This window comes from Chrysoperla carnea, chromosome X (assembly GCF_905475395.1).
Source record: "Chrysoperla carnea chromosome X, inChrCarn1.1, whole genome shotgun sequence".
Taxonomy (NCBI): Eukaryota; Metazoa; Arthropoda; class Insecta; order Neuroptera; family Chrysopidae; genus Chrysoperla; species Chrysoperla carnea.
In genome coordinates this window covers 15,015,779-15,032,380 of record NC_058342.1, presented here as the reverse complement: position 1 = coordinate 15,032,380, position 16,602 = coordinate 15,015,779, and the positions used below count along the sequence as shown (strand labels likewise).

Below are 16,602 nucleotides of genomic sequence, written 5' to 3'. Positions count from 1 at the left end.
ATTTTTTGCATTAGCTTCAGAAAATTATCCTAAAAAAAGTTTTTATGGCCTAAAGCGGACCGTTTTACTTTAAACCACCTCTCCACGCCGTTGGGGTGGAGAGGGTTTATATCGTAAAGTAAGTCAGATAACTAAGATTTTATAATATAAAGATTTTAAAAAGATCAAAATACTAACCTAACCCGAGATTTAAGATATTTTTATTAATAAATTCCTTTATGCACCTTCTCCCATTTTCGAGAGTCTGAAACATCTCAAAATAAAAAGACCTTTTTTAATTTATTATCATACTAGCTGACCCGGCGAATTTCGTTCCGAGTAACAGTCGATTCTTTTTTTTATGCGATACTAACGTCAATCAATTGTTTTGCTTCCCCGGAACCCCTCTACTGACACTTAAATTTTATGGTAAGGTATTAAAGTTCAAATTGACTTTTGATTACTATTACAAATCTTCTGTATGGGAATATAGAAAACGACTAAAGATATCGAAATTGTTCACTCTGCATTATCTTTAGGAAAAAAATTTTCCAACAACTTTCGTTTGAAATTTTTTTTATAAAATCAATTAGTTTCAAGATATTGTTAATTAGCATATAAATATATATATTTGGCCGTTTTTCCTGATTTTCCCGAAGATATCAAAATTTTTGATGCAACATTATTTAAAGGGAAAAAAATTTCCGACAGTTTTTGTTTGAAACTATTTTTCATAAATTTGATGGTTTCCGAGATATTAGCAAAAAATCGTTTTTTTATGTACACATAGCGTTAATTAACGCAACCCTAGCACTTTTGAGACTGCACGTTACTAGGGTTTTAAATTAGATACCGAAACCTTCCTTTTTTTTTTAGTTTGTTTTTTGCCTATGAATAAATTCACGTAAAAACATAATTTTGAGCGGACCATGACTTCGAATAGAGTTGAATTTCTAGTAAACGTGACTTTTTGAAGCAATTTTAAGATCATATTCAGATTTATCCGGCCCCAAACCTTTCGAAAAGTAGAGTCATATTTCTGTGAAAAGTAGACTCATATTTCTGTGACTCATATAATCGGCTAGTGTAATTTAATTATCTGGATGAAATTTTGTAGTGAATGTATATTATAACACGATAAGAGATGCATTAAGCACCCTGTGTTTTAATAATAATAAAAAATGTTTGAGAAACCCTAAAAATAGACACGCATTATGCTTGACAAAGCAATAAACTTCATAATATCAGTTTATGAAGGGTTTGAAAAAAAATATCATGAAATCGTCAATATAAATTCAATAAACACAAATTTTTATAAAAAAAAATTAAAAAAATTAAAAAAATTCGTTGTGAAAATCTTAAATCAATGTTTGGCTATAAATTTATTATTTTGATCATATTTTTGACAATATTTGGACATATCTGTGAATCCTACTGTAATTTATTGTAAGTGGATGACGAAATTACCCTTTTTGATGTGTCACGACACTTCGCACTTTCCTACTGTGAAAATTTAAATAATTTTGCTTGAGTTGGTTAAGTAACGGAAACCACAAGTCGATTTTTTTTAGTTTTAAGATGGTGATGCAGTTTTAAGTGCGAACTATCGTGAGACGACTTTATTTTTGGAAATAAATTTAAGTGATAAGTGCTTTTTTTTATGTTATAGCCCAAATGAAACGATACATCATAGTGAAGAAATTAGTTTATCGTTGCGAGATATATTGCCATTACGTTCGAAACACTATGATAAAAATCGTGCACCGAAATTATCTGGCCAAGCAACGGTTGTATATTTTCATGTAACAGTTTTATCATTGGATTCAATTAATGAAGAGTCAATGGTAAACTTTTAAAGTGTTTGATCCAAATTTAGATGTCAAAATGCTAAGTAATATCTATAGCAAATAGTGTTTATGTTAAAGCTATGCGGCCACTAGAGTAATATGTAGATATGAATGTAAATTTTAATATCTGTTTAATTTTTTGATGTAAGTAATTAATTTAATATTGGATATTTCCGGTAGCACTTACATTGTAAGAAATTTTTTATGTATATCATTGTCAGTAACGTTGTGAACGCCATACTGTGTACTGTATTGAGGGAATAGTAACATTAGCAATAGTCATGGCGGACGCTTCAATGCATTATGGGCGTCAGGCCCATACTGCTTAGCGGTACCCACAATACTTCTGATGGATAGCCCTATTCAATACTGTAATATTAGCTAACATAGGTACATAGGTAGTGGTTATGTCAATGAGAGTGGTTATGTCAATGAGACATTACCACACGTACTGAATCATTGTACCATCCATTCAGCGGTGTGGCAACGGTGGTATAACGCCATTCAAGACCGTCTTGCTCGTGGATCGCGTTTCCTCCAGGTGCTGTCTTAAACATCAATAGACAAGTACCCGATGTACGGAGCACTCTTTGTCCTGACCTGGTGGTTCTGGATGAATCTAGGAAGTAAAGATCATCGGCATTTGCATTTCATTTGAGGATACTCCTGATGCTCTAGAGATTGCTTGGCAGCAAAAGCTCGAAAAATATAACCAACTTGCTGCTGAACTTAACCACGAAAGGTGACAGAGACAAAGGTGACATTGGATGCACTTTTCGTTGGTTCGCTCGGGTCCTGGCTAGCTAATAACTATGGGATTACGAAGTCTTTGGGAATAGCACTGAAATATACGCAGACCATGGCTCGGTTGATGGTGTCGGACTCGATCCGCTGGTCGCGCGACATCTACATCGAACACCTAACCAGACAGAGGCAGTACCATAATCAGCCCCCGTGACCAAGCACAAAGGTACTCGATGGCCCGAACATCTGATCCACCCCCCCCCCCGCCACACAACAGTGTGAAGTTCTGTGATAGTGAATATTGTGAATCTATTGTGATATAAAAACTGTGATTTATAACACTTACTATGTTCTGTTTTTTCGCTTTAATTTGCTGTTTTAATATTACTTTATTTTAAAGTGTTCACTTTAAATGTGTAGTCCCATTTATTTATTTATTCTATATTAGTTACTTTTATCAATTTTATTCTAAACCTTTTTTTTAAAATTTGTACAACACTTGTTCGATTATTTCCGGTTAAATGTTCAAATTTTACCTATGTATCTTTTAAAAATTATTTAAATAAAAGGCTTTAATCTGTCTTTGCCACCATTGTAGTAAACGCCATGCGTTTCTTACCGTGTCTTACTGTTCCTGCATGATTGCATTTTTTTAAATCTCGCTAGACACTTGTTTTTCCTTTCTAACCCTACTTTTATACACTTTTCAACTGTGAATTTCGGTATGAATGTCCCTTTAGTGATAAGCAAGATAATCCATGTAATTCTACTACATATTTTGTTAACATTTTGTAATATAAAATTGGGATTTTTGTTCATATAATTCATATATCATATTACTATTTTTTTAATCTTTCAAAATGATTTAAAAATGGTATTATACATTAAGAAATCGATTATTTATATCTGACCCCTTAGTGCAACACCTAAGCTTTTACTTAGTATTTTGATTCGCCGACGAATTTTCAGAGGGGAATGTTTGTAACAAACTTTTGCAAACAAATGTAAATTTTCATATTTCTCGTTTTGCTTGCAAAATTTTGGATTAAAATATTGACAGCTATTGAAATTACGAAAGTGAAGAAAAAAAACAATTGGCTGAGTTAACTGTTGAAATACCATGTATAGACAGTGTTGAATATCAGTGCTTGCATTATTTTTTTTATCAATTAGAAGAGTTTAAAAAAATTACTCAATTATGGCGGCGTTTTGCCTGTCATTTATTTGTTTTTCAAAAATTTCGAAAGTTTTCGAAAGTATTTCTAGAATTTTTTTCGTTTTTCGAGAATATTTAAAGAACCACTACCTGCAAATTTTCAACTCCCTATCTTTTATTTATTTTAATTTTGGAGAAAATGGGCACCAAAGTTTTGTCCTATTTGGCTCACTCACAGGTAAACAGTGACGTTTACGAAAAAATGTTTCAAACAAACAAAATTTATTTAATTATTTTAAAAAACATTTTTCGTATTTAAACTTTTGTTCTATCTCAAACGGTTTACAAGATTGGTCGTACGGATCCAACACCCAATTGACCTATGCTGCTCATCAACGAACTAAGCCTCAGCTTGATGTCCTTCGTTTTTGAGTCATCGTGTTGACAGATAGACGGGCAGGCAGACAACCGAAAATTAACTAATTAAGTGATTATGAACACCTATATCCAAATTTTGTTGGTAGGATCAATATTTTTAAGCGTTACAAACTTGGAACCAAACTTAGTTTACCTTGATATAGATTACATGTATACATGGTATAACAAAGGTTATAACGCGGTACTTGGTCCTACTACCCCAATTTTCTTGATCATACCCTATTTTTTATAGAGCAAGTGGATTTTTTGGCCACTCCTTTTATTTAGAAGACCTTAAAAAACGTTATTTAACGCTTTTTAAGCAAAAGAGATGATTAAAGCGAAGAAAAACGCGAAAATGTGTCGATCTACCTCATACTGTCATATCCGTGATTTCTTGTCTATTTACCGTTTTGTTAGCAATTTTTGCTTATTCAAAATAATTTTTGATTTCTCAAAAATAATTTTAATGTATGCATTTTCTGTTTCTGAATATAGACTTATGTAACCGACATATTTTTGGCTCAAAGTTGGAGAGATCCACGATTACGATTACCGGAAAATATGAGTGAAGAATATCGTATATTGGACGTAGAATGGTTGCATAGCATATGGAGACCTGATTGTTTTTTTAAAAATGCGAAAAAAGTTACGTTTCATGAAATGAGCATTCCAAATCATTATCTTTGGCTGTATCATGATAAAACATTATTATATATGTCTAAGTAAGTGTCTAAAAAAAAATTATTTGTAGAATATCCAGGTATGCATTATGGACACAATTAGAGAAATGCATTTTTTGTAGTCATATTTCCCCCAAAAATTTAGTTTCATGCACTGTATAGAAGGTCAACTTAGAGGGGTGAGAGTGCATTTTGACCGCATTAACTCGATTTATAGAGTAATATTGTTTTACAGTGATGCGAATTTAACTTATCACTAACGCCCTCTTGACAGCCAAAAAATAAAATAGCGTCCTGTGTAGGGTTTCACGAAGGCTACGAGGTAGCCTAGCCTCGCCTCGGTTACGAGGAATGAGGCGAAGCGAAGAGAGGCTCAAAGTTTTAATCCTCGTTACTAACCGAGGCAAGGCGAGGTGAATTGTCCCAAAAATCTCGCCTCGGACAAAGCGGACCCCCCTCCTCCCAAATAATAATAAATTTAAAGGAATTGAAAAGGTATAATTCCGTTATAATGGATTTTGTATTGGAAATTGTAGAAGCATTTTAAAGAACCTCTTAATTCAGTTCTTAAAACATCACGGGAATTCAAATTTTCATAACTTTTTTAACTTCCCGCTAAGAAAATAGGGAAGTTATTGTTTTCACCCCGTTTTGCCAAAATCGTTTTTTCGGAATAACCTCAAAATTTTTTGTTCTATCAATTGAAACTTAAAGATTCTTCATGAAGCTTCAAAAACTGCGTCGAATGTCACCAACCGCGTGAAAATCGGTTTATTCATTCTAAAATTATCGCGATTTGAAAATTAAAAAAATAGTGTTTTATCAAACGTCTATGAAATTTTTGAGCTAGAAGCTCAAAAGCATCGAACATCTTCATTTTTGAGCTCAGAGAACTACCGATCGATTTCAAAAACTAATCGGCTCTCAACGTGTAATAACTACATCGATCGCCATAATCGGTTTGTTTGTTGTCGAAAAAAAACGATAAAAATGATTTTTTTAGCAATAATGCCATAAAAAATTTTTTACACGTTATGAGTCAATACTTAGCGGGTTAAGTTACAGGGATGACCTGCAGGGTCAACCGTTTTCCAAATTTTTTTACTTTTTTAGGCCAAATTTTTTTTTATTTACTGTTTCATTCAAAGAAGTCATTAAAATTTAGAGACTAAGCAGCCTCTATTTCGTGTTTCAAAGACATTTATTCTCTAACGATTTTTGCTAGAAGACATTTCTATTTAAAGACATTTATTTTCTAACCATGTTACGCCATATTATGCACATTCATGCTAAATAAGTCAAAGTTAGTAAAAATTTTACCTCGATAGAGGCGAAGCTAGTCAACATTCTACCTCGGTCTAAGACCAAAAAAATGTAATATTTCAATGGACTAGAGCTTTAATTTTATCATCTCCTGCCAGTATACTAAATTTAATAGATAATTGCATTTTTTTAGGCTAACATTGGTTTTATCATGCGCCATGAAGTTTGAATCGTATCCACATGATACTCAAATTTGTTCAATGATGATTGAAAGTTGTAAGTAGAAAAATTTTGAAAATTCACATTTTTGACCTCAATGATTGTATGAAGATAAACACATTCAAATGGGGATCGAAAATACAATCTCTGGCTTTCTAGACCAGCACTTTATTTACCATTTGAGCTATCGAACTGTTGAATTGCAGTGTATAATCTTACCAAACTCTTATTCCTATTGCACAGTCCTCGCCCATGTAAAGATGGGATAAAAGTATAAAATGCTTGTTTGAAACTTTTTCTTAAAATTTTTTTTGTTACTACGGCTATTATATATGCAGAACCAAAATATTAATGGAAAATTTTTTAACACAAAATTTCAAACAGCTGTATCACTGCGAAAAATCATCGAATTTGGAACAACTATAGCTCGTTTGGGAACAACTGTATTTTCTAGTTTTGGAATCTATTGCTTAACAATTTTTATCATCCCTTGCCGCTGTGCACGGAGGGAGAAAAAGGTTAGAAATGTTATCACTAAATTTTATATTAAGTTTAGAAATTTCTTTAACGTACCAAAATTTTACAAATTTGGTTTATAACTAATTTTTTAGGACCATTCGAAAGCTTGTTTATCTTTCTTGAGAACGAGCTAAAAATTTTCGGTATGAGCTTTTTGGGCTAAGATATTCACTTTCCAAGCAAAATTGGCCCTTCTGGATTTAAAATCTTGTATCATCTGTAATAATCATCGCACTGAAATTTTTCTGATATTATTCGAAAACCGAAACTGTTTTCGTTTTAAAAACATGGCAAAAACAGTTTTTTTCCATATTTTAGGCGTTTATTCACCTGGCCCCCATTTTGTAAAAAAAAGGCGTCTAAATTTTTATCATGCTTATTAAAAAACTTATACTTTCTAGTTTTGGAATCTATTGCTCAACAATATTTATCACCCCTTGCCGCTTTGTAAGGAAGGTTGAAAAGAAAAATTTAAAAGCTTACAAAAAATTTTAAAAGATTATTTTTCAACAATTTTATTTAGACCACTCGAAAGTTTGTTTATTTTTCTTGAAAATGAGCTATAAAAAGTTAACGTACGAGCTTTTTGGAAGCAATTAGTTTTTATGAAAATGTTTAATCTAGCGTGTATTGTTTTTACTAACTTTGCGTATTTTTAATACATTGTTAAAATATGGAAAAATTCTGCTTTTTGACTTGTTTTAAAAAATTGAGAAAGTGCTAAATTTTTTACAATACAATATACAAGGACTTACAAGAAAGCAGTATCAGTTTTCGAATGATATCAGAAACATGTCACTACTATGATTATTTCAGATGATACAGGATTTTTAATCCAGAAGTGTCAATTTGACTTAGAAAGCAAAAATACCTTGGTCTAAAAAGCTCGCATGAGAACTTTTTATAGCCCATTTTCAAAAAATAAACAAGCTTCCGAGTGACCTTAAATTTGTTGTAAAATACTTTTCAGCTACTGACACAACCATCAAAGTTAATATTATTTATTTTGAACAGTAGATTCCAAAACTAGAAAATACGAGCTTTCAAACGAGCGATAATTGTTCCAAATTCGATAATTTTTCGCAGAGATACAGCTGTTTGAAATTTTGAGTTAACAAAATTTTCCTTTAATATTTTGGTTCTGTGTATGTTTGCACTTTCCATGTTGTAGTGAAAATAATTAGTGAAGCATTTTTAATTATATTTACATGAAGTTTGAACTTTCTAGGTGTTAAAATTACAAATTTTCTATGTCGATTATTGCTTTTTTGCCCTATGACGGAACCACTGTGCGATGGGATGAGCTTGGACTAATTCCAATAAGAAAATGTTTGTGAATATTAATCAAAACAAGTTTTTTTTTCAGTATCTCATACAAATCATGATTTGGTATTTCTATGGAATCTAACTGATCCACTGGTTGTAAATCCAGATATTGAGTTACCTCAATTAGACATCTCACAAAATTATACCGCTGACTGCACCATTGAATATTCAACTGGTAAGAATTTTAAAGTGTCTTTCATACAAAAATATTGAATTATGTCCTATATCGAAGGTCCATTAAGAAGGTTAGAGACGTGTTATAAATTCATTATACAGGGTGTTGCCTATACTATAATTGCCTGCAGAACTTTCGCTTCCTGAATAAGCTGAGAGAAAAAATAAGAAAATTTTCTTTACCAAATTTGGATCAGAGGCCTTATTTACGAGATAATCATCCTGCTCATATATAACCAAATAATAAAAAATACATCTAATAAAACACTACTTAAACAGAGGATGTATTTTATCATAGTGTGAAGGAGTGACCTAAATGCAAAATTACTGCAAAAAAACTATAAAACAAAATTTTATGCATCGTATCAACCTACAACTTCAACACAATATACATAGTGTGGTTTTGCCGTGAGTACACGGTCCGTTTCTATCAACTAAATGCTTACGTTATGTGATATTCGCACGCAAATTACATTCGTACAAAACTTAATTTATAAAAAAAGACAGTGTAATAAAACTTGGTTTTTGTGGGTTAGTTTTTATAGTATTATAAGTAGCCAAATAGAGTTTTTTTTGTAGTAATTTTGCATTTAGGTCACTCCTTCCTATGATAAAAGACATCCTCTGTTTAAGTAGTGTTTTATTGGATGACTTTTATTTTGATGAATATTAATTTACTAATATAATAGTAGGTTAATTATCACGTAAATAAGCCTACAGATCCAAATCTGGTAAAGAACATGTTCTTCTTTTTTTTCTCAGCTTAATCAGGAAGCGAAATTTCTGCACACAGTTATAGAACAGCCTGTACAATTGTGTAATCCCTATAGAAGCCTAGAACACGATTTATGGAGTCTTATTATTATCAATCACCCGGAGCGACAAATCCTTAAAATATGATATACAGTAATCTCGACAATCGAGACACAATAAAACCAGGGCTATTTTGAAAACTGGGATTGTATGGAATAATTTATTATTATTTATAAAAAAAATCATTGGAATCGTTAAACTGTACATTTAATACATATACCCTGTATATAGGATGCTTTTTTAAGTTGACATATGCTTGAAACTCGATAAATAGCTTTTATCGATAAAAATGCTTCAAGCGAAAAATGTTGGTTTTATAGGCGCACATCTTACGCAGACATTAAACTTGGCCTAGGTTTTCAAGCTCACTCTACTCTATAATTGGTAATCGACAACATTTTTAAAAAGTAACATTTTTTGTTAGAAAAATTGTTTTTTCATATCAAAATTGTTATTTCGTATAATTGTTTCTGCGAAATGTAGGCTCCCTTCGAAAAAAAATTTCCAATAACTACAGTACAAGTAGTTTGTTTTTCTACAAAGACCATTTTGGTTGAAATTGAATGAACAAACGTACAAAAAGCTAGATATTTGCAAACAATTACTGCTAAAACTATTCAATTTCCAAAAATTGTTTCAAACAAAAAATGTTTCCGTATTTATAAAGAACAACTTTCTAATTAAAAGCGTTAATCTATTGTTTGTCAGTTATGAATCAAAGTGAAGTTTAAATTGAACCTGAAAACTTAGATTGAATTCGATGCCGGTATAAGATGTGTTCCTTTGAAACTAATATTTTTCGTTTTCGTTCCTCGCTCTTTATTTATCGAGTTTCAAGCATATGTTAATTTAAAAAAGACACTTTGTATATCGAGTGTTAAGGGCGCTAGAAATTATTTTTGTACGGAGCAGCTAAATAGCTTCATCGGGCCCTGGAAGCAAATAAACAAAAAACATAAATAATAATAAAGTTAATTGTTGATAATCAAACAAAAATTCGATAAGTTGAAAAATTACATTCTGGGATCTAGAGCTCGTATTGCCAAATTGGATCATGCGCTTGGCATGAATCCAAGAGATCTGGTTTCGAGTACTGGTGCAAATGTATTTTTTTCAATTCTCTTTAATGAAAAACAATGGTAAAAAAATTTTTTGTTTATCAACATTCTAAAATATCTGTGAACTTAAAAATCTCAACAAGTACTATAAATTTTGTATATCTAGAAAGTTTTTTTATCCAAATAATTTTTAATATAGGCGATATTTTTACAAAAAAATGATACAAGTTGTCTAAAAATCTTCAAAGATTCGCAAATTTGTACAAACTTATAGATGCTGCAATAATGACAAAATCTTGTTGTGGAGTTTTACTGGAATTTTGTGGTTAGAATCATTCTTGAACTACATCTCTGTATCTTTTTGTATCTATTTCATTTTATATTTATTTATAAATATATAATTTGCTAGGTCCTAAGAGAGTATGGGTCAAGAAAGTCTTTTTTAAAAACTAAAAATTTAAAGTTGAGAAACTTCTCGTTTTAGAACTTAAAGAAGATACACTAATAATCAATTGTTTGACTGCGTTGACCATGCCATATTACTAAACAAACTTGAAAGGTATGGTGTAAGAGGAAAATCCCTCCCGCTTTTAAAAACATATTTTTAAAATAGATCTCAATATGTTCCAATAAGCAACAACTACCAAAGCGCTAAGTCGTCCCTCCTATTTCTTATATACGTGAACGATATTCCATCTTTTTTTTTGGAGAATTCCGATATCATTTTATATGCAGATGGCATAACAGTCCTAAACAAAAGCCAACATAGATATGATGAAATAGCTCCGACTAAGTTATTGCTTGAGAAATTATTAACTTGATTCACAGCAAACAAACTGTTGCTAAATATTGAGAAAACAAGGTTTAAAAATTTTTGAAAAAAATCTAAGCAAAATATGAGCAACCTGTACTTTGTTTACGTTTATATCTGGCTTAAATGTGGAGTTCTTCTTTGGAGAGACTCCACACAAGTAGCTCAAATTTGTATTCTAAAAAAACATATAGTCAGAGTTATAGCAAACATTGTATCCGCGGATCTACAAATTTACCGATCCGGCACATCACTAGCATATATTTGACTATTGATAAATCAATGCAACATTTTTTTTTACTCATTTTAGTGAAACAAAAGCCGTACTTTAAAAAGATATGTTTGACTGAATTTTTTTTTCTTCCAGGTAATTTTACGTGTTTAGCAATTGTTTTTAATCTACGCCGTCGGCTTGGCTATCACTTATTCCATACGTATATTCCATCAGCGTTAATTGTCGTTATGTCATGGATATCATTTTGGATAAAACCTGAAGCAATACCAGCGCGTGTCACACTTGGTGTAACGTCATTGTTAACATTGGCAACACAAAATACGCAATCACAGCAATCTCTACCACCGGTATCATACGTAAAAGCGATTGATGTATGGATGTCAAGTTGTTCCGTTTTTGTATTTCTATCGTTAATGGAATTTGCGGTGGTTAATAATTATATGGGACCAGTTGCAACCAAAGCTATGAAAGGATATTCGGATGATGATATACCATCGGATCTAGATGAGTACAAGGTGAATACAAACGACCTCGCATAATATTTATAGAAAATCGTTATCGCTTTAAGTTTTTTAAAACTAAAGATTCTCACAGATCATGAGTCTCCATGGGTACAAAATCCTAAATATTCGAAATCTCTTACAATGGAATGTAGGTTAGGTTAGCGTTAAGCCACTGAAGGATTCGTTTGGACCTAGATCTCGGTCGATAGTATCAAAATTCATTGAAGATATCTGAAAAACTCATACTTGATACTTGAAGAATTTCAAACTTTTAAAGCTCATTTTTTCCCAAAGTTCATTTTCGCCACCCCTTCCATTGCATTAACAAACCACGATTTTATACTATTTTCCACTATCGGGTAGACGGACAGTGACACAGTAGATTATTCTTTCTCGTCATATTCCCCCTAGAAGTTGTCATTTATGACCCCCCATATTCATCTCGACAGGACAGTTTGTTGCAACAACTTCAGTGGTTATGCAGTCTAGGTCCTTCTTATGATTCAGTAGATTTTTCAATTTTGCATAGTAAATTTCGAGCTGTAGAACACAATTGAACAGGAGAGATATTCCGCTGCGTGACAAACGAATGCAGGCTCATGAGCGGGAATCATCCAAGGGGGGAAGTCATTGTCGATCTAAAGTATGTTTTGAGACAACGCAAAGTTGAAAAGAAAAGTTAATTCGTCGCTATTGATACAGGTAAAACTGCCAGAACGCGAAGCACTTGTTAGGCATTTGGAAACGCATCTTCATTGCAAATCCTGTTCAGCAATGCCACAAAATAGCTTTGGGTCCATGGAAATCATTGATCTACTCAGCGATCATTCAGTTTGACCGAAAGCTATTATATTGTAACGATTTTCCCTAGGTTCGATATAATTTAACTGAATGGATTCTTTGAAACTTTGATATATCTTAATGTTTACATTAAATTTAATTATTCCACAAAATTAATTTACAATATTTGTCCTACAAAACAGATAAGAAAAGTTTTTCAGATGCTTTTCATCTCAGGCGATGCTTTGCGCGTATTTTACTTCCTGTTCTAACATTGATTATCCATATCTCAATAATTCAAATTATTAGAGAATTGGGTCCATGGAAACTATGAATTTACTCATCGATCATCCAGTTTGATCGAAGCTTTTATATTGTAAAGATATTCCGAAGAGTCGATATAATTAAAAACACCACTGGGTGAATTTTTTTGAAACTATGATATATTTTACTGTTTACATTACATTTAATTTTTCCGCAAAATCAATTTACAAAATATCTGCTAAGACTGTTATATTCATATTACATCTACAATTGCACTTTTCCAAATATAGCATGGGCGTCGCCAAAGGGGTAGATAGGGGCAGCTGCCCTAATCTCGAGATTCACAAAAATGGTTTAAAGCACCCACGAATTTTTAAACAAAAAATTTTCTCCCAAAAGTTGACCCATTTAACCCTTTTAATATTATCGATTGGGTCTAGTATGAAATAAGAATCAATGAAGCTACCTACAATTGTTCAACTCACCATCTTTTATAGTTTTTGAGAAAAAGGAGACTCAATTTTTGCCCTTATTTGAACCCTCAAGGGAAAACAAAGTTATTTACGAAAAATAGTTCAAACAAAAGTTAAACTTTTTATAAGAAACATGTTTTACACTGACACTTTTTCTATCTCTTATGGTTTATAAGATGGGTTCCACGGATCGAAGACCAAATTGACTTTTGAACTTATACTCAGTTTTTATGTCCTGAGCACGATATAAATTTTCTGCTCGATATCTCTTTTCGTTCATGAGTTACTGTGTTGATGAACATACAAACGGAAATGGACTAATTAGGTTAATTTTACGAAGACCTATATCACATTTTTGTTTCTAACATCAATATATCTAAGCGTTACAAACTTGTTACTAAACTTAATATACTTTGAAATAAGTTTTTAGGAAAAGAAACGGGAAAAAAGAAGTAGCAGAAAAATAAATTTTTTGGGAAACGATTTCCACCACTACAAATCCGAACTCCAGTGTCTAAACCCCAAAATTCAACTCTATTTCCACACCCGTTTTCAGATAAATTAACCAAAAATTTAATATATAAATTTTATAAGTCTAATTTAGGAATAAAAAATAAATTGAACATACCTAGAATTCATACTTTTCCCATTCTCCATAAATCAACTTGCCCCCCTATTTGCCATCGGCTGGCGACGCTCTTGATAAATAGTTATATATTTTTCTAGAATAGACCTTTCCAAAGCCACCCACTATACCAGACTCGTTACAATATATAAGTATCATGCATAATCCTTTTTTATCCCCCGAACCAAAAAAAAGGGTGTTATAAGTTTGACCGCTATGTGTGTGTGTCTCTGTGTTTGTGGCATCGTAGCGCCTAAACGGGTGACCGATTTTAATTATTTTGGTTTCATTTGAAAGGTAATTTAACGGAAAGTGTTCTTAGATATGTTTCAAGTCGAGATTAGTATTCCGTAGCCGAAAAGACTACAAAATTGGCGATGATCTTCAAAATTGATTCAGTTTGGAAAAGGCATGGCATATAATTTTAACATATAAATAATTACTATGGAAATGAATGGTGAGACAAACCTGGCTCCATTCATTTCGAAAAGTGAAATGGTAAAATAATTAAGTAATTCAAAAGAAATAAGTCAACTCAAATATTTCCATTTCAATTAAATTTTTCCAAAAATTTGTCCCAAAAAATGATAGCTCTCTAAGTATCCCTTTCATTTCATCTGATGTCCTCGACCATCACTTTGATATTGATTTCAGAAGGAGGGTTATAAGTTTAAAGTGTTTGTGTGCGTCTGTGTGTTTCTCAGTGGCGTCGTAGCCCCTAAACAATCGAACCGACTCGATTGAGAACATTTTATAGCTTAATTTCACTTGCCTAATTTCACACTTTGTGCTTTATTTAATGCAATATGGAGGATGATAAAGAACTGATCATATTCTAAAAAGTGATTTTATCTGATTCTAGGATGTGGAGCCTAGACCATCATTAGTATTACCACAATACGAAACATTCTGTAATGGACGTGAAATTGCTGTTTACATTGATAAAATGTCTAGATTTTTCTTTCCATTTTCATTTTTCATTTTAAATATAGTATATTGGTGTACATTTTTAACGTGAAAAAATATTTTTTCACTGCCATTAAATTTTTTTATTAGATCAATTTTAGATTCAATTTTTAGTTGGAAAAATATTTCATTAGGGAGTAAAATCGATTGAAATGTGCTCATCATTGCATGGACTAAAATAATTTCGACTTACGTTTCAAAGATTTTGCTCGTGATCTTAAATTCCAATATGTGTTCTATATTAATTGTTACAATTTTTTTATGTATATTTTAATTTTATCTATAAAAATAATAAAAACAAGTGAAAACAAACAATTGAAAGTGTTAATTCCTGAAATACCCTGTATAGAAAGTTTTGAATGTCAGTGCTTGCATAATTTTTTCTAAATCTGAAGAGTTTAAAAAAATAACACAAGTACTCTATCGAGCGCCAAATGTTTTCTAGAATTTTTTCGTTTATCGAAAATATTTCACAAGATCACTAGTTGAAGCTGCCAGTTACCTGCAAATTTTCAATTCCCTATCTTTTTAGTCCAGGAGGAATCGGCGCATGAGTACCGAAAACTATTCCACCTCAATTTTTTTATGCGATCCTCTTCAAATTGCCCTCCTAATGATATAAATGCATGTTGCCATGGCGCGAAATTAACAATTAAAAAAAAGATATAAACAATGAAATTTTTTTAAATCTCTATTAACAATATTATTAACTATCTTTTGTATGATATTACTTAGACATTATGTTTTTTTTAAATATATTTTTCATGGGTCGAAAGTACCCAAATTTGAGATTTTTCGAACCTTTAAAAATTCATATCTTTAAAAATATTAACTTTATCGTGAAAAGTCATAGGACCTTTTTTATTGGTATTTCAATAAAGAATATAAAAAAAATTTGTCCGGTTGAAAAATAACAATTCCTTGCAATTGTTTAAACAATTTCGGTTTAAACAATATGGCACCGGGTTGCGCCATGGCAACACGCATTTATATCATTAGGAGGGCAATTTGAAGAGGATCGCATAAAAAAATTGAGGTGGAATAGTTTTCGGTACTCTCCGCCGATTCCTCCTGGACTATTTATAGTTTTGGAGAAAAGAACACAAAAGTTTTGTCCTAAATTTCACCCTAGCGGGTAAACAATGATGTTTACGAAAAAACGTTTCAAATAAAAGTTGTTTATTTTTTTATAACATTTAATTAACATTCATACATTTAAACTTTTGTTCTATCTCTAACAGTTTAAAAATGGGTCCCACGGACTCAAGACTCATTTGACCTATGTTGTTCATTTACGAACTCATACTTAGTTTTTACATCCTGAGCACGCTATAAAAATTACATCTTGACGGAATGACGGATAAACGGACGGAATAACGGGCAAACGGACAATCGTAAATGGACTAATTTGGTGATTTTATGAACGCCTATACCAAAATTTTGACTTGGGACTAAAATTAATATGCTTTGATATATATTTATATATATATAGACTGTACAAACAAAGTTAAGCTTTTATTGGCAAAATTTTTTTAGATTTTCTACTAATCTTATACATGTATAACATATGCGTAATACAAGTTGCAGCTATTTATTAATTTTTTCAGTTAAATTTTATATGAACCGTTTCATTTAATTAACAATTTATTGTTTATTAACAAATACAAATATTGTCGTAACTAACTCATGATTTACGAATGATATTTGAAACCTAAGAAACACATTCCACCAGAATTTAGCAAAAAGT

At 31.6% G+C, this 16,602-nt stretch overlaps 1 protein-coding gene across 1 annotated transcript; it reads left to right on the top strand.

Annotated features, from left to right (window-relative positions):
• The first annotated feature begins 1,312 nt into the window (after positions 1 to 1,312).
• LOC123302960 (glycine receptor subunit alpha-2) lies at positions 1,313 to 14,907 on the top strand. The gene is made up of 7 exons (XM_044886054.1): positions 1,313 to 1,425; positions 1,649 to 1,823; positions 4,642 to 4,868; positions 6,283 to 6,365; positions 8,194 to 8,328; positions 11,377 to 11,759; positions 14,752 to 14,907. The coding sequence occupies exons 1-7, from the start codon at positions 1,346 to 1,348 to the stop codon at positions 14,905 to 14,907; spliced, it is 1,239 nt and encodes a 412-aa protein (XP_044741989.1). The 5' UTR covers positions 1,313 to 1,345.
• The last annotated feature ends 1,695 nt before the right edge of the window (positions 14,908 to 16,602 follow it).